Source organism: Rattus rattus, chromosome 5 (genome assembly GCF_011064425.1).
Source record: "Rattus rattus isolate New Zealand chromosome 5, Rrattus_CSIRO_v1, whole genome shotgun sequence".
In the NCBI taxonomy this organism is placed as follows: Eukaryota; Metazoa; Chordata; class Mammalia; order Rodentia; family Muridae; genus Rattus; species Rattus rattus.
In genome coordinates this window covers 158451719-158475830 of record NC_046158.1, presented here as the reverse complement: position 1 = coordinate 158475830, position 24112 = coordinate 158451719, and the positions used below count along the sequence as shown (strand labels likewise).

Below are 24112 nucleotides of genomic sequence, written 5' to 3'. Positions count from 1 at the left end.
CGCCCTGTTCTTACCCACTTGGTCAAGGAAGGGATAAAAAGGAGAGTGCTTTTCTCTTGGATTGTTGGACCCTAGACAGAGGCAGTGGCCTCATTTGGGACTCCCACAGCCCACCTGTCTGTTGTCAGGACCTACACAGATCCCTTTGTCCCCAGAGATCCTGAAGCCAGCTGAGTCTCCACTGAGAGAGTTATGATGAAATCACTTTAATGTCCTAAGGAGATACCCCAAGACACTGGTAGGTGGGCTTGGTGGGCAGATAAGTTCAAAATCAGCCCTGATGTCCCATCTCTACTCAGCAGTGTTCACACTTTAGGCTGAAAAGGCTAAATAAGGGATGTCCTAGGAAGGGGCTGGCTCCTCTTCTCAGTGCTGTTGAGGCGTCAGGGCGACAGCTGTCTTTCTGCCAAGGCAGTTGGGAGCTGAGTCCTAGGCAGGGCCACTAGAACTCCGTCATCTTCCTGTGAGTGTCTGCCTTCCGCTGTTTCCTCTGTAGGTCAGCCTCCTGAGCACGCAGCTGACCCAGCTGCCGCTGGGCTCCCTCCAGCTTCTCCTGCAGATGGGCTGTCGCCATACTATGCCTAGGGAGAGCCTGCAGGTCAGCATTGCCTCCTGGTTCCCCAGTACCAAGCCCCCAGCTGCTGTAGCCAATGCCCACCCTCCAATATCCAGACCACCTCAGACTCAGCTGCTACTCAGGTCAGGTGACCTTTAGCAGGTATCCTCTGGGCACAGCCACTGGAGCCCATATTGCCTCAGCTGGATCCCACACATACCTGCCAGTGTTGCGGGTTAGGGCCTCCTGGATGCCCCGGATGTCCCGCTGGGTCCGCTCTATCTTCTCCTCAGTCTGGAAGAGCTGCAGGCTCAAAGCCTGCTTGGCACTCTTGCTGGCATGATACATGTCTTTGTTCCTTCTCTCTGGGGTATCCACTCCAGCATCTGGGGTCCCAGGAACCTGGCTTTGCAGTTTTTCATTCAAAAAGTCAAACACATTCCGAGGGGGTGGGCGGCCCTCAGGTCTACTACTCCTCCTCCGACATCTTGGAGGCCTGCTGGCACCAGTCTGGCCTTGCTTTGTCTTCTTCTGCAGTATCTCTGCGCACTGGTCCAGTGATTTCCCTCTAGGCAACACTACAGCATGGATGGGCTCCACCCGGCCTTCTGCATGCCGGCCCAAACCTGGGAAAGACAGGGGCTGTGCTACCTGCTGGACTCTTGAGCTGGGTTGAGGCCTCCCTCTCATCTCAGGGCAGCAAGCACTTACCCTTGCCAAACTCATAGCCCATCTTGACGAGGAGTTTGGAGCCAATGCCCCGTGTGTGTACCTCCCAGCCAGCAAAGGCAGAACTGCAGGTCCCAGTGTCCACTGTGTTTGCTTCCACCACTGCAGGAGACAGAGGGGTCCAGGACTCAGTTCCTGGGTTGGGCCAGATCTCCTAGATGGTGGTCTCCTCTAGTTCCCAAGCATGCTGTGTGCACTATGTGTGTGGCGACTGCCTTTAGAGACAGCTGCTGTATGACCAACTTCACTTTAGCTTACATCTGCCACCATGGAGAAGAGCCTGGAAACTACCAGTTCACACCACAGGTTCCCAGGAACATCTTCCTGTCTTTATCCTAACCAACCCTCAGGAAGAGTATACGTTACCTACTGGTTCATTTCCTGAAATCTCTATTTCACCTGGATACATCTTCCCTTTGCTAAGATCTCTTCTGCCCTTCCCACCAAACACCTAAGCTCTAAATCTGGGAAGTCATCTGAGGAAGCCACCCTTTCCTACCCCCTACACTCAGCTCCTTCCTGTGACTTCTTGGCTGGTCTAGCAACAGCATTACCTTCTCTGTACAGTGTGCTGCCACCTTGCTTCACGGAACACTGACTGAGGCATGCAATTGCTGTGTCTATTTCTTAAAAGCAAAAGCTAGGCCTTGGGTCCTACCCAGGTCATCACACACTCCCTGGTCCCTCAGGTCCTCTCCTGTACATTACTGTGCCAAGTCAGACTTACCACATCATTTGTTCTACAGTTATCCTAGCAGCTATCTGGGTAATTTTCACCAATCTGCTCTATTCCCTCAACCCCCTGGCTTGTAGGCGCTGATTTTTGCCATACCTCTGGCATAGCTGGAGTCACTTGCATCACCAGTGTCTGAGTCAGATGAATCTGTAGCCTCAGTGCGTAGAGGAGGCAGGATGCTGTCCCCCTCTACCACAGCCTCTTTCAGCAGCAACGAGTCAAACTTAACAGTATAGTAGCCATTGTCCACATCTAGGGTGACAGAGACAAGGTGTAGGTCAGCAGTTTTTACAGGTTAGGCAACCAGTTAGGAGCGAAGTGGGAAACAGGAAGGGAAGGGGCTTGGGACAAAGGCAGACCTGCTCCTTTTGGGCCTAGGTGAAGTCCCAGAGCCCAACCCTGAGGAGGTGGAGAATGGCTGTATGAAGAACAAAAAGGGTGTTTTGAAAAGGGTCTCATCAGGTAGGTCCTTGTCGGCAGTCTCACCAGTGATCCGTGCTGGGTGCCAAAGGCCATCCTGGTGCTTGGCCAGACATGCAGAGCCAGTCTGTAGTAAGCTTAAGTCTGGATCCTGGAAGGGACGCAGCTCATCCACAGATACCAACTGGCCATGGGAAAACCTATAGATTCAACCACAGAAGACAGTAACTTAGACATGGCCCACCAGGATCAAGTAAGGCCAAGAGGACAAAGGTCATCACTAGGGCACTGCCTGTAATGGAGTGATATTCAAGAAGTCAAGACAGGCACACCAGCAAAAACAGCTACATGTTCATACCTATGCATTTATGTACATATACAAGCACAAACACATATATTTACTCATATGTGAATATATAGGTATTCTCATATTCTCTCATGCATATACATACACTTAGATATTTATGAGCATACACATCTGCATATCCATATGTACAATCTCTATACACATACATATAAATGCACAGAATATACCACATATTAACATATACCCTCATAAGACACACATGTATATACACTAAATGCATAAATGCATAATGTACTCAAAAACATACATATACTTTCAACACAAACACACACATGCGTGCGCGTGCGCGCGCGCGCACACACACACACACACACACACACACACACATGCACACTCTGGAGTTTTTTCTCTTAAGATACACAATACACAGGGCCTCTTTGGGGAAACGGCTTGTGTTTCTACTCAGCTTTTTAGGTGAGGGTGACAATGTGGCAGAGAGCCTGTGACTACAGCTCATCATCTCTGTTGATGCTCTTGACACTAATATTCAAGGCAGAGGTGTTAGCAGTTGGAATACATTGAGTCTTCCTGGGCAGGGGAACTTGGAGGTTAAGGCAGAGTGATCATGAGTTTGAGGCCAGTCTGGGCTATAGAGACCCTTTCTCAAAAATCAAAACAAAAACTAGTTACAATAATGGTGCTGTGTCTTTTACACATCAGTGCACCTATAAAATTAAAACCAAAACCAAGTCTGACAGAAATCAAGAGGAAATGTGGGGACACAATAAGACTGCAGCCATGAACTTTGCCAAATAAAGGCATGAAAATGCTAACCACCAACCACCACTATATGCCATCATTTCAGCAGGAAGTTGTTTTAACCCAGAAGACCAGCTGAGAGGATTCACTCTTGGATAGCTAGGGTATCTTCCTAAGCAGTAATCAGTGGGTAAGGAAAGGTCAGAACTTCTCATAGGTTCACACCTGCAGCCTCTGCTCCCACACCCTCAGGCCAGGATCTCAGGAAGCTCCTTCTTACACCAGCTTAGACACACAGCCAACCGCATCGACAGCTGTGAGACTGTACCCACGATGCACAGTAAAGACTAGCTAGAAAGTCCTGCTCTGCTGAGAACTGAGAACCAAAAGGAAGACAGGAACACACAGGCAAAATCTGACTAAATATTCTACACTTCACTCCCCCCATCCCAATCCTTCCTGGAAGTATTTTTAGAAATGTTAGAAGACTTAAAATTGACATAGGTTGACTGTTCCCTAGTAAAATTCTTGGGCAGGTCGGTGAGAAGGCTTAGCAGGTAACGGCACTTAACAAGCCTGATGACCAGGATTTGATCCCTGGGACTGACAAGGTAGGAGGGAACTGATCCCAGAGGTTATCCTCTGATTTCCATGCTCTCACTGTGGCCCTTGCATGTCCCCATACTAAATGAATAAGTATTTTAAAACGGGGCTGGAGAGAGGGCTCAGCAATTAAGAACACCTACTGCTCTTTCAGCACCACATGGTGGCTCACAGTCATCTGCAATTTCATTCCAGATATGTGACACCGTCTTCTGGAGTCTGCAGGTACCAGGCGTGAAAATGGTACATAGACGTGCATGCAGGCAAAACACCCATACACAAAAACAACAACAAAATCTGCTTGGGATCAGAGAGGTTTCCAATTTGTATTACAAAAAATATTATTGGTATCATATTAATGCTCAAAAAGTTCTGGATTTGGGGGACTAGAAAGCTGGCTCAGTGTTGGTTGTGAGCAAATGTGAAGACTCTCAGGTTCTAATGTCCAGTACCCACATAAAAAGCTGGATATAAACCTGAATGCCTGGAATGCTCCAGGCTACGCGTGAACCCTGCCTCGAGGGAATATGGAAGCAGCAACAGAGAAGAACCAACGTCCTCCTCTACTCTGCACATGCACAGTTTTTAAAAGAGTCTCAGGCTTTGGAACGGTTCAGACTTGGATTATTTGGAAGAGGATGCTCTGCCAGTAAGTATACTTTTTCTTTTACCCAACAAGTGCTTCTAAGAAAGGATTTTAAGGAAGTAACTGTATTTACAAAGATTTGGCTACTTTTTTTCATTTTAAAGTTTCATTTATCTTTAATTTATATGCAAGTATTTGCTTGTCTATATGCACACCATATGTGTGTAGTACCCTCAGAGGCCAGAAGAGGGTATTGGATTCCTTGGAACTTGAATTGGTACAGAGGCTGAGTTTAGCAGACTTCAAAGCAGATCCATAAGTATGCTCAAAGAATGACTAAAGAAATTGAGAATAATATTTTAAAGTGGAAACTATATCAAAATGAGATCTCAAAATGGAAAGCTGTAGTCCCTAAAAGAAAAATATCACAGGCTGGAGAGATGGCTCAGTAGTTAAGAGCCCTGAGTGCTCTTCCAGAGGTCCTGAGTTCAATTCCCAGCAACCACATGATGGCTCACAACCATCTGTAAAGAGACCTGATGTCCTCTTCTGGTGTGTCTGAAGACAGCTGCAGTGTAACTTATATATAATAAATGAATAAATCTTTTAAAAAAAAAAGAAAGATATCACTAGTTTAAGGAGTAGGAAAGACAGCACACAGGGCTAGAGAGATGGCTCAGTGGTTTAGAACATTTAACTGCTGTTGCAGAGGACCTGGTTTCAGTTCCCTGCACCTACATAAACAGCTCATGGCTCAAGTTGCAGAGGACCTAAAGACCCCCGCCCACATGCACATGACGCACATAAACTCACACAGACACATGCACATACACTGAAATAAAATATATTTAAAATTTTGAGGCCAGGGAGTGGCAGTGTATACCTTTAATCCCAGCACTTGGGAGGCAGAGGCAGGTGGTTTTCTGGTCTACAGAGTGAGTTCCATGACAGTGAACAGTACACAGAGAAATCTTGTCACAACCTCCTCACCCCCAATTTTGAGGGAAAATACATCATATGAAAAAAGAGAGAACAAAAGGAGGAACAATGTCAGGACACTGAAGCTCTTCTGCATGTCACTGTAAGGTGGGTCATCTACAGATTGACAACCCACAGATGTTATACAGTAAGCTGTAGCCCCGATGAAATGGGCCTTTTTTACTGATACTGTGTTGGCTTTGGAGCACAGATCACAATAAATCTAACTACTCTTGTGTGTGGGATAACAGGGATGGGTGATGTGCCATGTCTGGGAAAGCAGAGAGATAGTGGGAAATCTTGGTATCTTCCAATCAATTTTACTGTGAAGCTAAAATTCTCCTAAAATTAAAATGTTATGGACACAGCCTCAGGGCCCTGTATGGCCTCAGGCACACAAACAAATGCACAAATGGAACTTCTAAAAGATGAGAGGAGCAAGAAAAATATTCGACAAGAAGGGGTTAACAAAACAAAACAAAACACCTCAGGTGGAGAGATAACTCAGCAGTTAAGAACAGTAACTGCTCTTCTAGAGGTCCTGAGTTCAATTCCCAGCAACCACATACAGCCATCTGTGATGGGATCCGATGCCCTCTTCTGGTGTGTCTGAAGACAGGTAGTGTACTCATATAAAATAAAACAACAACAACAGAATCCACTCATGTGGGGCATGGGAGTGCACTAATCCCTGTACTCTGGAGACAGAGGCAGAGACAGGCAGATCTCTGAGTTTGAGGCCATCCTAGTCTACAGAGCGAGTTCCACGACAGCCAGGGCTTAAAGAGAAACCTTGCCTTGAAAAACCAACCAACCAAGCAAACAAAATCACTCATATCTGGTAAAGCTAAACACGAGTCTACAAATCCAAGAAGCTTACTGTCGTAGCTATCGTTCCATTGCTATAGGGCAGTATAGGAAACACAAGAAGAAATTATTTTACTAGGGATGTTTCAGAGGGTTAGTCCACTATCATCATGGGAGAAAGCAGACAGGCATGGCGCTGGAATGGTAACTGAGAGCTTTATGTTCCGATCGATAGGCAGGTTTTGAAACCTCAAGACCTACTCCCAGGGACACACCTCCTCCAACAACGCCATACCTAATCCTTTCCAAATAGTTCATCAACTGGCGACTGAGGATGAACAATATATGAGCCAATGGCAGTCATTCTCATTCAAAGCACTGCGTTTATTGAAGCCCCAGTGGGATACACATTAAAAAAAAAAAAAAAAAATCACATCTAGACAGGACATAGACTGGTAAAAAAAAAAGCCAAAGACAGAAAACCTTAAAAGTAGCAAAAGGGAGAGGGATGTTCTTTTTTTTTAAATTATTTATTTATTTTATGTTGGTACACTGTAGTTGTTTTCAGACAGACCAGAAGAGGGCATCGGATCCCATTACAGATGGTTGTGAGCCACCATATGGTTGCTGAGAATTGAACTCAGGACCTCTGGAAAGTTCCTAACCACTGAGCCATCTCTCCAGCCCAGGATGTTCTTTATATATAAGAAAATAGCAAATGGACATATAGCTTATGACTAGAAACCACAGGTGGCAATGTAGTTCAGAAGCTGAAGCACTTGTCTAGCAAGTGTGGTGTTTGACCCAGCATAAAGTGCATGTGTGTATGTTGGGAAGGGAACTGGCTTTCTAAAACCAGTATAAAATCATTTGTGATAGGGAGCTGCAATAGTTCAGTGGTGCACCTCTATCTAGCATTCATAGACCTTGAATTCTCAGTACCACCCATCCTAGTGAGAAAGATTATAAAAATGAATTAAATAGAAATAAATTCTGGAGTTAAAATGTATATTAACTGAAATGAAAAGTTCTCCAGAAGAGCTGGTCAGTAGAAACTGAACTTGAAAACAGGGCAGAAGTATATATGCAATATGAGGACTAGGAAAAGGGGGATGGAGAGATGCCTCAGTGGTTAAGAGAACTGACTGCTCTTCCAGGGGTCCTGAGTTCAAATCCCAGTGACAACATGGTGGCTCACAACCATCTGTAATGGGATCCGATGCCCTCTTCTGATGCATCTGAAGATGGTGACAGTGTACTTATATATAATAAATAAATCTTAAAAAAGAAAAGACTAGAAAGGAAAAGAAACAGAACCCAGGGGAATTATGGAAACTAACACATGCACAATGGGAGTTTCTGGAGAACAGAGATAGGAGCAGAAATAATATCTGAGGCTGGAGAGATGGCTTAGTGGTTGAGAACACATGTTGCATGAACATGAAGACCAAAGTTTGGATCCCAACACCCATGTAACAAGCTGACATCCACCTGTAATTTCAGCTCCAAGGGGAGAAAGACAGAAAGATGACTGGGGTTTGCTGGTCAGTCCAGGTGTGAAACAAATCAGCTCCAGAGAAAAGGCAGAGTGATGGAGAACATCTGATGTTCTCTCTGAACTCTGAGGGTGTGGGCACAGGCACACACCCATACGCCCATGTGCAGGGATTACAAGCATGTGCCACCACATCAGGATTATACAGCCCTAGGGATAGAACCTAGGGTCTCATGCATGCCAGGGAAGCACTGTATCAACTGTGCTATGTCCCCAGCCCCAAAGATGTAACTTCTGATAGTGATAATATACGGAAGTGGATCTGCACAGGATCAGAGTGTTTTTCTATTATTGAAGCTAAATTGGCAATGATTTAAACTATATTGACATTTAAGATAGTAATAATATAATAGAGTAACTATTAAGGAAATAAAGAGGCGGGAGAGATGCTCAGTAGTTAAGAGTACTAGCTGTTCTTGCAGAGGATCTGAGTTCAAATTCCTGCACACAATTGTCTTTAGCTTGCGTTCCAAGGGATCTGATATTTTCTTTCTAGGATCTGTGGGCAGCAGGCACAGAAGTGGTACACAGATATACATGCAGGCAAAACACCCATATATGTAAAAAAAAATAAATAAAAAAAAAGAAAAAATATACAGAAAAGTAAACAAGAGAAAAAACAATACAGGTAGTCACAGACAGACAGATACATTAGATGCACAGAAAGCAAATGTCCTTCCTCAGTACTCATTACTTTAAATTAAAGAAGGTTGGGGCTGGAGAGATGGCTCGGTGGTTAAGAGCACTGACTGCTCTTCCAGAGGTACTGAGTTTAATTCCCAGCAACCACATGGTGGCTCACAACCATTTGTAATGAAATCTGATGCCCTCTTCTGGTGTGTCTGAAGATAGCGACAGTGTACTTATATATAATAAATAAATAAATCTTTTTTTAAAAATTAAAGGTTAAACACTATTTAAAAGAAAAGTTGGGTGGTGGTGGCACATGCCTTTAATCCGGATCTCTGTGAGTATGAGGCCAGCCTGGTCTATAGAGGACAGTCAAGGCTACACACAGAAGCTACTGGTCTTAGATCCCCTAAAGATGAAGATACAGGCAATTGTGAGCCACCTGACATGGGTGCTGGCATCCAAACTCAAGTCCTGTGGAAGAGTCACATGTGCCCTTATTTACTGAGCCAACCTTTGTAATGTACTATGTATGTATAATATACTGCGTGTACACACACACACACACACACACACACACACACACACACACACACACACACCAGGTTGGCATTAAATTCAAGATCTTCCTGCCTCCACCTTTAAAAGTAATATACTACTCACTATATAACATATGTTGGTCTCAGTCTCTCAAGTTCTAAGATTTCGGTATGCTCTACCACACACAGGTAGTCAACAACAACAACAACAACAACAACAATAACAACATTTTTTGAGTCACATGTAGCTCAGGCTAGCCTCAAACTCATGTTCTTAGACTCTGAGCCATTAAATTTTCAAATGTATTATTATCATGAATGTGTACATATGCACACTGTGGCATTTGCATGTAAAGGTCAGAAAAGGTCAGAAAACAATTTTGTGGGGTCAATTCTCCATAGAACACAGGTTCTAGGTATTGAAATCAGGCTGCGAGGCTTGTGTGGCAAGCACTTCACCTATTTAGTCATCTTGCTAGTCCAGATCTGGAACTCACAAAATAATATTTATTAAGCTTTACTATTTTCAATTCTATGTATTTGTGCATGTGTGTGTTTGTGGGTAAATGTGTTAGTAGAAGTGTCTTTGGAGGCCAGAAGAGAGTATGAGATCTAAAACTAGAGATATAGGCAGCTCACAGCACCAATGTAGTTCTTCTGTAAGGGCAGGAAGTCTGGTAACTGCTGAACCATCTCTCCAGCCCATGACCTTGAAGTTTTTTATCTTTTTGATTAACTGCCCAAATACTAAGACTTATAGCCAATGGGTCTATGAATATATGCTTAGCATACTGTGCAAATACAAAATACAGTGATCCAGGTATGGTGGCACATGCCTTACTCCCAGGCCTTGGCAGGCAGAGAGGCAAAAAGATCTCTGAGTGTGAGGCTAACCTGGTCTATGTAGTTAGTTCTAAGCTAGCCATGGTTACATGGTAAGACAATGTCTTAAAACAAATACCCAGGGCTGGAGAGATGGCTCAACAAACCTATTACAACAAGCAAACTGTAACAACAACAAACCTATTATAACAAGCAAACTGTAACAACAACAAACCTATTACAACAACAAACTGTAACAACAACAAACCTATTACAACAAGCAAACTGTAACAATAACAAACCTATTACAACAAACAAACTATAACAATAACAAACCTATTACAACTGTAACAACAACAAACCTATTACAACAACTGTCACTCTTCAAACTGGGAAAGATAGCTGTTTTCCAAAATAATTACAAACAAGTGTTGGGTAGACAAGAAACCAGTACCCCTGAGCACTGCTGTAGCCAAGAAAAACAGCACAACTACTTATGAAAAAGCTTGGCAGTGGTTGCCCAGGATTTCCACTACTATTATTATCTATATTTTTAAGGATAAAATACCTCTTAGATAATGAAACCCAAAAAATTAAAATCAAGAACTCAAATGCCTGTCCACAGATGTTGTTGGCATCATTATTTGTAATAGCTAAAAGAATCCATCGAAAGCCAGATGGAGTGGCATATACCTATATAACATTTTGGGAAGTTGAGGCAAGTAGATCAGTAGTAGTTCAAGGTCAGCTTTAACTACATAGCAAGTTTGAGGTAGCCTAAGACCCCTGGCTCAAAGAAAAAAAAGCATTTAAAACTACTCAGAGCACGTGAGTATCATCTTAAAATGATCCACAGCAAGGTGTACCATGAACTACTAAACTTTAAGATTTGTTTCCATCTTTAATTATGTGTCCATGTGCTTGTCTGTGTGGGAAAATGTGCATATATCTGGGAGGCCTGAAAAGGGTACAGATCCCCTGAAACTAAAGCAGCAGTTGGTTGTGAGCTACCGAAGAGCATGCTTGGAACAGAACTAGGCTCATCTGCAAGAACAGTAGGCACTCAACCACTGAGTCATCTCTCTAGCCCCTAAACTACTAATATTTAAAGAAAGAGGAATGTGAACAAAGAATTTTTTCCCTTTAAACAATTATTGAGAATTTCATACATTTATACTCCTTTGGTTTTTTGAGATAAGATTTCCCTGCATAACACTGGATGTCCCGGAACTCTGTAGAGCGGGCTGGCCTCAAACTCAGATATCTGCCTGCCTATGGAGTCATGCACTGCTACTACCCCGTGAGAATTTCATACATTTATATAATTAAATATGATTATATACATCATCTATTTCTCCCAACTCCCCATCCCACATCATGACCTCCTCTACTTCTTTTTAAAAAATAATTCAGTGTGGTGCTTTGACTAGTTATGGTCCACATGGCCTCATGTGCTTGAATGTTTGGCCCATGTGGAGTGGCACCATTATAAGGTGTGGCCTTGTTGGAAGAAGAGTGGACTTTTACATCCACTGAAACCAACCTGGAGCGCTATGGATATAGCCCAATAGTAGAACTATTGCCAGCAATCCTACGTCCCTAAGTTTGATGACTAGCTTCAGAGGATCTTCAATTTCTTAAACTTTATTTTTTTAAATGAAAATATCATGGGGCTGGAGAGATGGCTCAGTGGTTAAGAGCACTGACTGCTCTAACAGAGGTGCTGAGTTCAATTCCCAGCAACTACATGATGGCTCACAACCATCTGTAATGGAATCTAATGCCCTATTTTGGTGTGTCTGAAGACAGCTACAGTGAACTCATATAAATAAAATAAATAAATCTAAAATGAAAAAAAAAAACAAAAAACCAACAACAAAAAACCAAAGTATCACTGTGTAGTCCTGGCTAGCCTAGAACTCAGGATAGCCTTGAACTCATAGATATCCATCTGTCTCTGCCTCCCAAGGGCAGAGATTAAAGGCCCGTGTCCAAAACCTTCAAATACAGGAACATTAAAAAAGGCTCAGGATAGCTCAGTGATACAATAATTGCCTTGCATGCAAGGCCCTGGATTTGAGCCCCAACACACACCATGCTTTTTAAATTAAAAAGCATGGCATACATAAGCCATCCCGAGGAGCCTCCTAGAAAACATGCCTCAGAGAAACAAAATGCCTCGAACCCTAATATTCAGACTAACAGTGTCCACAAGACTCAGTACTCAGCTGAGATAAAGACCACAAGCTCCCACAAAGGAGATCTCACATCACTGCAAATCCTGTCAGGAAAACGTGAGTTACGAAAAGATTTCTGACAGTCATCAGTCAGAAATATCACTAGTATTTGTGTGTTTGCTTTCATTCTGAGCGTCCTCAGTGTACAGAGGGATAAGATGAGAAAGTATGTGAGAAGGAGGTAGCTGGAGCGATGACTCAACAGTAAGAGGAGCAGCAGCAGCAGCAGCAGCAGCAGCAGCAGCAGCAGCAGCAGCACAACTACTACCATTCTCAGTGCCCACATCAGGCAGCTCAGGACTGCCTGTAATTCCAATTTCAGGGTATCCAGTGCCCTCTTCTGGCCTCTGCAGACACTACATACATACATACATGCATGCATGCATGCATGCACACACACACACACACACACACACACACACACACACACACACACTTGGAAACTGTCTCCTGTGCTTCCAGATCCTGGGGCTGGAGAGATGACTCAGTGGTTAGGAACACTCACTGGTTGCTCTTTCAGAGGACCGGGGTTCAAGTCCCAGTACCCACATGACAGCTCACAACTGTCTGTAACCCCAGTCCCGGGAAACCTGGCTTTCACGAGCACTGCATGCACATGGTGCACTGATAGACATGCAGGCAATACATTGATACACATATGGATAAAGGCTTAAAAAAAAAACAAAACAGCAAACACCTATGATGGAAAAGGAAACATGTGACCCAAGAAGAAGCTGAGTAAAAACAAGGTAGTCATTAAAAATATATAGCTATATGATTTCATATGTACATTATACATAAATATACATGTCACCAACATATGCTATCTCTGCCCCCAGAAAAGACCTCAAAACAATGTTTGGCTAATGATAGTCAGCAACATGGCACCTGTACTGGGGTCTCAAACATCCCCTGTGTGAAGAGAAACCAGAGCTACTAATACATTTGGGCAGGAAATGACAGTAAGGAGGCAGTCAGGGTCAGCTGGCTCAGATCAGGGTAAGAAAGCCAACTGAAGAAACCCCACAGACCCAAATTGGGGGAATTTGCAGCTTAATGACAATTAGAATTATAATGGAATAGGATCCATCAAATCAGGGAGCAGTGGCACATGCCTTTAATCCCATCCTTGCACTTGGAAGACAAGTTTGAGGGAAGGGGAGGAGACAGCGGAGTAGCCTTGGAGAGACAACATGGAAGTTGACATTAAGATCCACACTGTACCTTTACAGGTTGTTATGAATGTTCTTAAGGCTTTGTATGTTTAGGTGGGCAATTATATCTTATCAATTGGATCAAAGAAAATTGAGTTTTGGAGAGTGTGGCTACAGGGGGGCCGCCAGAGTTGGGATGTGTGTTTCAGGCAAGATATCTAGCAGATCTTGGGGCACTGCGGTGCTGGATCTAGTGGGGGTAAAAGACAGTTTTTAATTTAATTTTTACAACAACAGCACTCCTTTAATCCCAGCACTCCAGAGACAGAGGCAAGCTCATCTCTAGTCAGCCAGGGCTGCACAACAGAGAGACCCTGTCCATACACAAATAAAGTAAACCTGCTGGGCACACAGATCACTTATGCACCTATCTGCTAGCAAAGGAAGATTGGGCAAGGACATGTCCAGTCTACCATGAAATACAACAAAAAGATGTGCCAGCCAAGATAGGTAGCACTTGCTTACAATTCTGGCCCTTGAGAGGTATAGGGAGGAGGTGAAGTCAAGAAGACCAAGAATTCAAAGTCATCCTTGGGTATATAGAAATGGCTGTGTGTGGCCAGCCTGAGCTACATGAGACCTCATTTTAAAGACAAAGTAAAGAAATAAGATGTGCAGAGTACAGATGTAACGTGGGAGTAAGAGCCTAAAGCGATGTGAGGAGGCCACAAACCAAGGGATACAGTTGGTCTCTGGAGGTTGGAGAGACGGCTCAGTGGTTAACACCTTCTTCTAGTTTTCTCAGGCTAGAAGATTGTGTAGGAACACATGCCCCCCCCCACACATACGCATGCACTCACACACAAATACACATAACTAAAAATTTATCTTAGCCAGAAATGGTAGTGCATGCCTTTAATCACAGCACTCAGAGGGCAGAAGCAGGTGGCTCTCTGTTAGTTCCAGGCTAGCCTGGTCTACAAAGTAAGTTCCAGGACAGCCACCAGGACTACTATAGAAACTTTGTCTCAAAAAGCCAAAAATAGTGCAAACCTTTAATATCAGCCTTTGGGTAGTGAGTTCAAGGCCAGTCAGGTCTTCATAGCTATATGTAGTCCAAGACAGCCAGGACTACACAGAGACCCTGCACCAAACCAAAACGAAACAAAAGAAACCTATGGATCCTTGGAGAAAAGCATTAAAAAGGTAAAAAAATTAAATAAGTCAAAATAAAATAATAATAATTAAAAAAAAATGGACAAAGAAATGGATTCTGGATTCTACCCTCAGACTTCCAAGGATCTAGCCCTGCTTAAAATCCTGCCTTTGACCAAGTGAAACTAATTTCAGATCACTACTAACTACTATTATAGTAGAACAAATCTGTTTTTATTTCAGTGGCCTAAAATAAATTCAAAGTACTAGAGTTACTCTGGATTATTGCGTTAAAAAAAGGACATAGGGGCTGGAGAGATAACTCTGGTTAAGTTAAGAGCACTGACTGCTCTTCCAGAGGTCCTGAGTTCAAATCCCAGCAACTACATGGTGGCTCACAACCATCTGTAATGGGATCTGATGTCCTCTTCTGGTATGTCTGTGCACTTATATATAACAAATAAATCTTTTTTTTTTTTTTTTTAAAAAGACAGGTAGGTTTTAGTAATTATTATTTAGCTACATTCTGAAGTATTTGAGGGTGAGAGAAAAAGATGTGACTTGCCAAAGGTAGCACAAGGGGGAAAGGCAAAGTAGCAAGAGATTATGTGTTTGAAATTTTCTGTAAGACTATATATGAACTATCCCCATAGCTGGGGATAGGACTAAGGTGTAGAGTAGTTGATTGCCTGGTGTGCTGGAGGCCCTAGTTTCACCCTCATCATAGTCAAAAAAAAAAAAAAGTTCCAAGCTGAAGATGTAGCCCAGTAAAAGTGGTGGTGGCCTCCACCTGTAATCCTAGTATTTGGAAGTTGAAGGCATTCGGGATCTAGCACAATTGCTGAAGGATCAGGAATTCAAGAACAGCCGAGGTTACATTGCCATCTCAAAGCAAAAAAACGTTTTACCTTGGAGAATAATATTGATGATGGGTTGCCCTATCTTTTCAACAATAGCCCTTTCAAACTTTTTGATTTATGCAAGAAAATCTAAGTAGACACACGAAGAACACTTCTGTAAAAGCCTGTCAGTCACCTGAAGCTCGGACTCTTCATTATCAACTCTGCAGGGTGCAGAAAAAGTTGTGGCGGCAGGCCACAGCGGTGGTCCTGACTACGTGTCCCACACTGCTAGTAGCAGAGGGTTTTACCTGCAGTTCTCCTTGAACCGGCATTTTCCCTCCAGGAAGAACGGGCAGGGCTTCAGGGACTTGTGGGTGGGGTATAGGTAGAGTACCCGAACGCACGCAGAACCATCCTCCGCCTCTTCGGCGCCCACAACCATGGCGTTGTGATACTCTAGCGTGCCCCACGCGCTGTAGTAGGGGGCATTCACTTTAGCACCGCTCAGATCCTCCAGATCTGGGTCCTCCTCCTCTTCCTCCAGTGCAGAGGAGGTGGGTGTCGGCTGCACCTCGCTCCCAGGGACCGTCTCCGAGTCATTGCCGGGGTCAACGGGTGCTTCCTCCGCTATAGCCTTCTGAAAAGCCAAGTACTCAGCATCTTCTTGAGCTGGGTGCTCCTGGTCCACTGTAGATAGCAGCTTGCTCTTCCTGACCGACAACAGGCTGGCCTCGGTGAGCTCGATCAATTCCTTTAGATCGCCCTGCAGCTGGCGCAGGTCCGCCTGCTCAGAAGCGTCTAGGCCAGCACCGAGCGCCAGCTCTACTTGCTGAAGCTGGGCCCGGTAGGTCTGCAGGGCAGTCTCTAGGTTGTCCTCGTCCATCCCGACCCAAAAGGCTGGTTTCCGAACCTTTAAGGCAGACAAGCTCTGAAGGAAGAGCAGTAAGAAGGGCTAAGTGCAACGCCGCCCCCCCAAACCGCTAGAAAGGCTGAGGAGGACCCAGGCTCTGCCGAAGGGACCTGCACTTAACCCGCCCCCGTCCTCTGCGGTCCGCAACCCCACCTCCCGACTGCGGTCGCAGTCTAGAAGGGTTTCCGGCTTCCCCAGCAAAGCTCACGCGCTAACCTTCCGCCCTCCGCTGGCACTTCCGCCGGAGAGCCGACGGTGCCGGAAGTACCGGCGCGCGGGGGACGCTGGGATGCGACTCCGCCCGTGCTCGGTCCGTCGATCCTGGTTCCGTCAGGCACCGTGAGGGGTCAACGTGAGGTCGGTGGGGTTAGTAACGCGGTGGCGGCGGCTCCTCCTCCAAAATTTGAGCAGGTACAGGTGGGCCTCAGCTGAATTGAGGAGCTGGGGTTCTAGAGTCCTGAAATAGGGGGACGGAAGTGGATTCAGCAGATGGTTCCTAGTCTCCGTGGGCCCAGCAGCGGCGGGAATCCGAAGCCGACCCTCGCCAGAAGCTTTGCCTCTTTGGTAGCTCCCTAGACAGTCGCTGGCCCTGCTTCCTGTCGCTGAGTTGAGGGTTCGGAAAGAGGATCCTTTGGAAGGCGGAGTAGAGTAGGCCGCCACGGGCTTTTCAGGGTTCCAGGTCGATGGTGTATTCTGAAAGATGACCTTAAGTGGGAGTGGCCCAGGTTTAGCAGGTGGGCAAGGGTGGAGTCAGGGTCAGGGATTTTTAACCGAAGGGTGGGGGGGAGAGTCAGGATCCTCATTTAAAAACTAGCAGGATAGACGGATCACTGATGAAGCGGGCAGGAGGCCGATGACCCTGGTACACACCTTGACATCTCTCAGGGTGCCAAACAGGATGTACACGCTGCTTTCCGGGCTGTACAAGTACATGTTCCAGAAGGATGAATATTGCATCCTGATCCTGGGCCTGGACAATGCTGGGAAGACGGTAGGTCCTTGTTCTCTCACGAGTTCCCATTCCCCGCTTGATGTTTTCTTATGTTGGAAATCTAACCCGGGGCCCCAAGACTACAGGTTAGTTGTTACCAGCCTCTTGAAAAGCAGTCAACAGGCAGAGAGGTATGCGTGCATGTGTGTATGGATGTGAAGGCCCAAAGCATATAGGTGTGAAGGGTTATGTTGGGAAGAACACCAGAAAACTGCTCTAGGTGCTGCTATCTAACCACCTCTCTTTCTTTCCTCAGACCTTCCTGGAACAGTCAAAAACACGATTTAACAAGAACTACAAGGGAATGAGTCTATCCAAAATCACCACTACCGTGGGTCTAAACAGTAAGGGGGCACCTTAGGGATATGAGCTTGGGGGGGGGTCCCTTAGAAATGGATACTGTAAGGTCCACAACCCAACTGACCAGTGGTCAGAACCCCATCTCTCTATTCAAGCCCCCTGGGATTGGTACCAGAATGTTTTGTCTCATCCTGGGGAGAGCTGGGACTTTGTGTATGAAGAGTAAGGTCAGAGGCTAGCTCCTTTTGTCCTCTTTCTAGTTGGCACTGTGGACGTGGGAAAGGCTCGTCTCATGTTTTGGGACTTAGGTGGGCAGGAAGAGCTGCAGTCGTTGTGGGACAAGGTAAGACACACTACCTGCTCCATGCTGTTTTTCTCTAGATGGTCCCTCATAGTCTTTTCTGTGAGACTTCCACATTTACCCTGAAGATTTCATCTGTATTTTTTTTTAAAGTTATTTTTATTGGGTGGGGGCGGATGCTATGGCATGCATGTGGGGGACAGGGGACAACTTTATAGACTCTATTTTCTCACCTTTACATGAGTTCGAGGGATCAAACCCAGATGTATCAGGCTTGTGTAGCAAGCAGCTTACCTGCTTATCATGTAATTGGGCCTGCCTAAAGATTTTCTCTTGGATCCTATCCCAGGTTCCCAAGTTGTTCTCTGCCTCACTCTGGCAAAAACCACAGCTAGAGTCATCACAAAAGTGACATCAGGGGAATTCCCACAAGGAATACCAATCTTTTCTTGATGAGGCCAGTTTCAATCCCAAAGAAAGAAGCATTGTTCATCAGGGCAAAGCACCTTACAGAGGAACTCAGAGAGGACTGTAGCCTATCCTCTAATAGACTGACAAAAATGGGAGAGTTCATACACAGGGAGTCCTGCGTTTCCTCGTGAATCTGTCTACCTCATTCTAGTTTGTTACAGTTCTTCTGGACAGCACCTTCCTCTTCTTCTTTAGGCGTTGGTTTTAGACATCTGAAACTTCTCTCTGTATACATCCCTCCACCTGAGTCTCCTCCACCCATCCTGCTAGGCACTAAGTTCAGCACTGAGCAGAACAAGCCTTGACTTTCTGTCAGCAGGCCCTTGCTCTGTGGGTTGGTGTGGTCATTTGGTGCAGTCCAGTGCTGTAATGCACTTTAGTTAGAGTGATATCCTATCAAGTGAAACACTCAGCCGTGGCTTCACTGGCCTTGGTGAATGGAACCTATACTGATAAGTTGTCACTCTGGCCACTGTTCTCCTCTGTCTAGCACGGTACCACTGATGGGCAAGTCGCTCTCCACAGGGGTGCTCTGGTGAACCTTGAAATAGAAACTAAGCCCCCATGTTTGCTTTAGGCTTTTGGTACTTACATTTCTGACCAGGCAGTGGGCTGTTGTCCATAGAACTGTGTACACAGCAGGCTTTATTTAGATCACAACTTCTCACACAAGCATGATCAGGTGGGCTGTCTACTTCGGGCATGTCCAACGGAGTATTTCCCTATGGTGGTTATGCAGGCCTCTTCGCACCGCGCCAACAACACATACCTATATCCAAAGGTGTGACTTCTCTGTTGAGGTTTGGTGTGCTGCTCCTATCTTTCTGGCAACTGTTGGATCTTATGGCTGGTAGATGTGATGAGTGAATCTAGCTACTTGGTTCCTAAGCTTTGTGCCTACTCACATAAGACATTTCTTACAACCTTTGAAACTGTCGTGCTGCCTGCTGACTCGCTGGGCTTGCTGTAAACCTCATATCATCCACTATTATAAATACCTCGTAAACACAGTAGGACCTGACAGCTCCTAGGCCTCTAGCAGTAGACTAACCTACTGCCTTGTCCCAGAGCTGGCAGCTTCTGTGCCAGGCCCATTGCAAACCTGGAGCTGTCCTATATGGGTCTGGCTGCAAATAGAACCTGGGACTGGTCTCTAGTCCTCCATGGGAAATGTAGGTGGGAAGGAGTTTTACTGACTCAAGTGAAGTGCACCTTTCTTGGTACAAACCTCAGTGGTATCCATCATCCTATCTTGTCTGCAGCATATTATTTTACCAGTCAGTGTTGACTTCTCACTAAGACAAGGTCATGGGGCCAGAATGGTCCTGAGGTGAAGGGGCAAGTGTATGCTATTTGTCCCATACTTATAGGCATTATTTTTCTGATTGGGATAGGAGTTCACACAGTGTCTCCATTGTTGTATAGATCTCCATCTCCTGTGCTTATCGTGCCCCATCTGTTCTGTGTTAACAATGCTGTCCCTTGCTGTTGAAAGCCCTGGACTGGCTACATCCAGCCTGCTGAAGCCTGAGTTCAGCACTTTCAGTTTTGTTCAGGCAGGGTAGCTTCATAGACAGTGCTGACCTCAGCCTGAGCCTCTTTTGGCTTCTCAACCTCTAGGCCTGTCTCCTACCCTTTTCTCAACATCATCTTAGCCAGGGCAGCAGGTGGGTTCTAAGGAGCAGCCTCTAAGCAGGAGGAGGTTAATCACCCTGCTAGAGTCAGAAAGTTTTCCTCAAAGGTGCTCTAATATCTATACTACTAAATCAACCTCAGAAAGCTTTTTAGCAACTCTTCCCACTGACTTGTGCCCATTTGTGGTCCTAGGATGGCAAAGATACCACCACTTCCTGCCTGTCTTTTCCTCTTCCAGACCTCTCTTGGTAGTTGTGACACCGGGTTTTGCTATGCAGCTGGCCAGCTCTGGGTACCTCTCACCCCAGCTTTCTGCTCTTCCTTCTAGTACTATGCAGAGTGCCATGGTGTCATCTATGTCATTGATTCCACTGATGAGGAGAGGCTGTCAGAATCAAAAGAGGCATTTGGTGAGTGTAGCATGGCCACTCTGGGAGGGAGGGACGATTGGGAAGACCTACATCTAGAGGATGGTGTGGGAGGCCTGTGCTAAGGGGTGGCATCAGTATAACCTGGATCCTCCCACGTGTCTGGAACTTGCCTTGAGGGAGGCTGGGCTAACACCTGGATGCCAGTGCCAAGAAAGCCTTACTCATGTTGCTTGGGCTGTCTAGTATGTAAGGGAAAGGGTGGAAGGGAACTGTTTGTACACACCTTGGGCCTGGGCAGAGCCTGCAGTCATGAACAGGACACAGGGTGCAAGGCACCACCTCTCCTGCTTTCCTCAGAGAAGGTGGTTTCGAGTGAAGCACTGGACGGTGTTCCCATCCTGGTGTTGGCCAACAAGCAGGATGTGGAGGTGAGCCCCACAAAGCTGCTATAGAGCCTCTATCACCATTGCAAGGAAAGTGACATGTATACCTAATCAGATTTCCAGAACCTGGTGTCTGTCCAACCCAGTCTCCTCTCTGCCTTTCTTGGGACCCTTCTTTCACACTCTAGGATCTCTACCTTCCCAACTTAAGTTTCTCTGTGTGTGTCACAAAGAGCGATCACCATTAGAACAAGCATCTTCCTACTAGATGTTACATCCAGAGTGCAGGTGCCACCTGTCTTCCCAAGGGGAAACCAGGGACTTGTGTCTGTAGATGCCCTCAGAGATTCTGGGAGAATGGAGCTTAGAGCCAGGAGAAAGCTCTGGCCTCAAAGAAGTGGGTGTGGGGGTATCTCAGAGATGTCTTAGTGATTAAGAACTGGTATTGCCCTTCCAGACAACCCAAGTTTGATTCCCAGTACCCACTTCAGGTGGCTCACAGCCATCTGGGACTCCAGCTCCAGGGGATCTGACACCTCTGGCTTTATTACCTGTACTCATTTGTACATCTCCCCATCCCCCAGATATATATACACAATAAAAAACAAATCTTCAGTTTTTAAAGTGGGGGTGGAAGGGTGGAGACAACGGACAGACTCTTAGATGAGGTGCTACTTCCTTTTGGATTTCTGGCTATACAAAGTCCCTACTGTCTTAGAAAAGAGGCTCTGTATAGAAAAAGCTGTAGAGGACATGGTGGCAAACAGTATCTGGAGGGCCAAGGAAGCTTTACTTAATTTAGGCCCCATGTATTTACCCATTCTCACTTGACATGACCTGCCCTCCATTCATTTGCTGAGGACTTCCTCCAACCAATCCCAAAACTAGTAATAAAGAGAAGTCTCTGGTACTTGTTTGAGGAACACAGGGGTATTCCCTTAAATGAAAAGAGAAACCGAGGAGCCATTGAATACTACCATGGCTTCTCACACCTAGGGCCATCATGGGCCCTGCCTCACTTAGCACTTGAGCTCCCGATTTAGTTCCCAGTGTCCTGCTGGCAGATGTTCTGGGGATAGGTCTTGGAGGTGGTGAGGAATGTTTTCTTGAGAATTATGTGTAGACTTCAAAGCCATCAGCAGTAGACTTATTGACCATGTGCAGAGCCTCATCCTGGTTTCTATGAGGATCCTGGAGCCCTGAGTAGGATGATTGACTATGGCCTTCTAGAAAGCCCAAGTGAATAAAAAAAGTTAGATGGAGCTAGAGGTGGGAATGTTCCTCAGAGTCTCACTTCCCCTGCCAGACTTGCCTCTCCATTCCTGACATCAAGACTGCATTCAGTGACTGTACCTGCAAGATTGGCCGGCGAGATTGTTTGACCCAGGCCTGCTCTGCCCTTACAGGGTAAGTTGAGGCCTTACTCTGCAGAGTCTTCAGGGTCAAGATTAGCCCTGCCTCACACATACTGTCTCCACAGCAAGGGAGTTCGAGAGGGCATCGAATGGATGGTGAAGTGTGTCGTAAGGAATGTTCACCGGCCACCACGGCAGAGGGACATCACATAAGCACCTTCATCCTCACAGTCTTGGACTGTTCATCCCCTAGTGTTGGAAGAGTATTCTCTGCTGGCTTCTGTCCTCCTGATGCTGGGGGTTGAGCTGGGTTTGTCTGTTCATTTTTATTTGCTTTATGTTTTCTCTAAGACAAACTTTTCTCTGTGTCTGGAAAAGTGTAGGTATTCAGAGACAAACATGGGGTACACTGACAGTCCAGAGCTTCATGCCCTACACTTCCATCCCCTGACCCAGATCTAGAGCCCTCCTTACAGGTCAAGGTCTGGAACCCTCCTAATCTTGTGAGGACGGGGAGGTGTGAGGCCACGCCTAGGCCTGTTAGCCCGTTCCAGAGTGGAATTTGAGGTCATCCTACTTGAAATGGGGGGAGGGGATGTCTGTGGCAGCTGCTTTGTCTAGCTTGCCCATGGAGAAGGAGCGAATGGCCAAGGCCAGTCTCACTTGGAGAAAGAGCCCATGTCCAAGAGGCCAGCATGGTCCCTAGTTGTTTTGTGTGGAGTTGGATGTGTGGGGAGAGGATTTCTCTATAGACCCAGTTAGCCTGGAACTCTGCTTCCTTCCCTGTAACTGTGGGAACCTAGCTTTCTACTAGGTTCTGATATACTCTCAGAACAGGGTTCAGTAGACCTGCCTGGGAAGCCTAACTTCCCTTAAAACTCATTCTCAATCTGTTTTTTATCTCCCAAGGAGAGAGCTGACCTTGCTGGTATGTATTTCAGTACACCCATACACAGGTTGTGTGGTATCTCGAGGGCACAGATTTCACTAGGCCAAGTGCTGTTCTTGCTAGTGCAGATAGGCATCACGTTTTGAATAAGGTAGGCTGGGTCCCTACAGCGCCAGGTCAATGAAGTACTGGGTTTGCATCTCCAGATATATGTGAAGTATATGTTCCATGTAAGGTTCAGGTTCCTGAGGAGGCAGCAGCTATGCTGGGGCTAGCCATGCCTACTAGACCTACTGGGTTAAAATTTTCATCATATGATCAGGACAGGGTTTAAAATTAAGGCTCCCTAAGTGGCTCCTGTCCAACCATCTTTTCACGCAGTAAGATGGTGGTTCCTTACTGCCTGGGCTGGTAGTTATAGCCAGAAGCTGCTATTCTGGAGTACCTTCTGAGTGGGATCCCCTCAGAGAGGTTTGGAGCTGTGGCTAAGCCAAAGGTTCAAGAAAAACCTAGTGGCTCTTTGTTTCCTCAGGGGCCTGGAAGGGGTGACAGAGAAGTTATGAATCAGGAGGGGATAGATGCTCTGATTCAAGGAAACATCCCATCCATAGGTATCTTAGAAGCTGGGTTGAATCATTCCTGAAGGACCCTCCTGGGAAGAGTAGTTTGCTTGTAAAATGGCCAAGCTAAGGGGAAATCCTCTAGCAGAGGGTACCAGACATCACCAGTGTCTTTCTGGCCATCTTTACTCAATTTCATCAACACTGGAAAATAGGGGCTCCATGGAGTGACCCTTGGACACGTTGTAGTGGGCGGGAACAGAAGATGTGCCTTATGGATGGTGATCATCCTGGTGGTGTGGAACTGGCTGGTCTGGAAGCATAGTGGGATGAAGCTCCCACAACTTGAGAGCAATTGTTTTTCTGATTTAAATGATTAGCTTTATAAAAAGTAGATAAGAAGTCTAAGGTTGGGGTGTCATTGGTTGCAAGTGTAGAATAAAGTCCTGTGTGCAGTAACGAGAGCCAGTCACAAGGAAATTTGTGCATAAGCACCTCTAATGCAACTGTAAGGCTACAAGAGCTTCCCGT

General features: G+C 45.7%; 2 protein-coding genes across 7 annotated transcripts; one reads left to right on the top strand and one right to left on the bottom strand.

The window, feature by feature from the left end:
• Nucleotides 1-182: 182 nt before the first annotated feature.
• On the bottom strand, nt 183-16571 carry Zgpat (zinc finger CCCH-type and G-patch domain containing). Of its 2 annotated transcripts, XM_032904975.1 has the most exons (7): nt 16479-16565; nt 15724-16343; nt 2508-2641; nt 2118-2273; nt 1268-1387; nt 777-1182; nt 183-581 (listed from the first exon to the last, which is right to left on the bottom strand). In XM_032904975.1, exons 2-7 carry the CDS (start codon nt 16296-16298, stop codon nt 443-445), a joined length of 1530 nt encoding a protein of 509 aa, XP_032760866.1. In that variant the 5' UTR covers nt 16299-16343; nt 16479-16565; the 3' UTR covers nt 183-442. The 2 variants fall into 2 exon arrangements, with proteins under 2 accessions (XP_032760866.1, XP_032760865.1); XM_032904974.1 differs by having other exon boundaries at nt 15724-16571.
• Nucleotides 16572-16586: 15 nt separating this feature from the next.
• On the top strand, nt 16587-24103 carry Arfrp1 (ADP ribosylation factor related protein 1). Of its 5 annotated transcripts, none has more exons than XM_032904980.1 (8): nt 16587-16736; nt 17211-17316; nt 17573-17660; nt 17877-17959; nt 20352-20433; nt 20693-20822; nt 22084-22184; nt 22258-24045. In XM_032904980.1, the coding sequence occupies exons 2-7, from the start codon at nt 17224-17226 to the stop codon at nt 22157-22159; spliced, it is 552 nt and encodes a 183-aa protein (XP_032760871.1). In that variant the 5' UTR covers nt 16587-16736; nt 17211-17223; the 3' UTR covers nt 22160-22184; nt 22258-24045. The 5 variants fall into 5 exon arrangements, 4 of the variants coding, with proteins under 4 accessions (XP_032760871.1, XP_032760872.1, XP_032760869.1 ...); XM_032904978.1 differs by having other exon boundaries at nt 16589-16736; nt 20752-20822; XM_032904979.1 differs by lacking the exon at nt 16587-16736 and adding an exon at nt 16760-16949 and having other exon boundaries at nt 20752-20822.
• Nucleotides 24104-24112: the final 9 nt, after the last annotated feature.

Coding starts and splice junctions, on each gene's coding strand:
- Zgpat (XM_032904974.1), bottom strand. CDS start 16,298: ATGGACGAGGACAACCTAGAGACTGCCCTGCAGACCTACCGGGCCCAG. Junction 2,274..2,507: donor GCACCCAGCACGGATCACTG/GTGAGACTGCCG, acceptor CTGTCACCCTAG/ATGTGGACAATGGCTACTAT. Junction 1,388..2,117: donor TGACTCCAGCTATGCCAGAG/GTATGGCAAAAA, acceptor TGTCTCCTGCAG/TGGTGGAAGCAAACACAGTG.
- Arfrp1 (XM_032904978.1), top strand. CDS start 17,224: ATGTACACGCTGCTTTCCGGGCTGTACAAGTACATGTTCCAGAAGGAT. Junction 17,960..20,351: donor TGCAGTCGTTGTGGGACAAG/GTAAGACACACT, acceptor TCTTCCTTCTAG/TACTATGCAGAGTGCCATGG. Junction 22,185..22,257: donor GCCTGCTCTGCCCTTACAGG/GTAAGTTGAGGC, acceptor CTGTCTCCACAG/CAAGGGAGTTCGAGAGGGCA.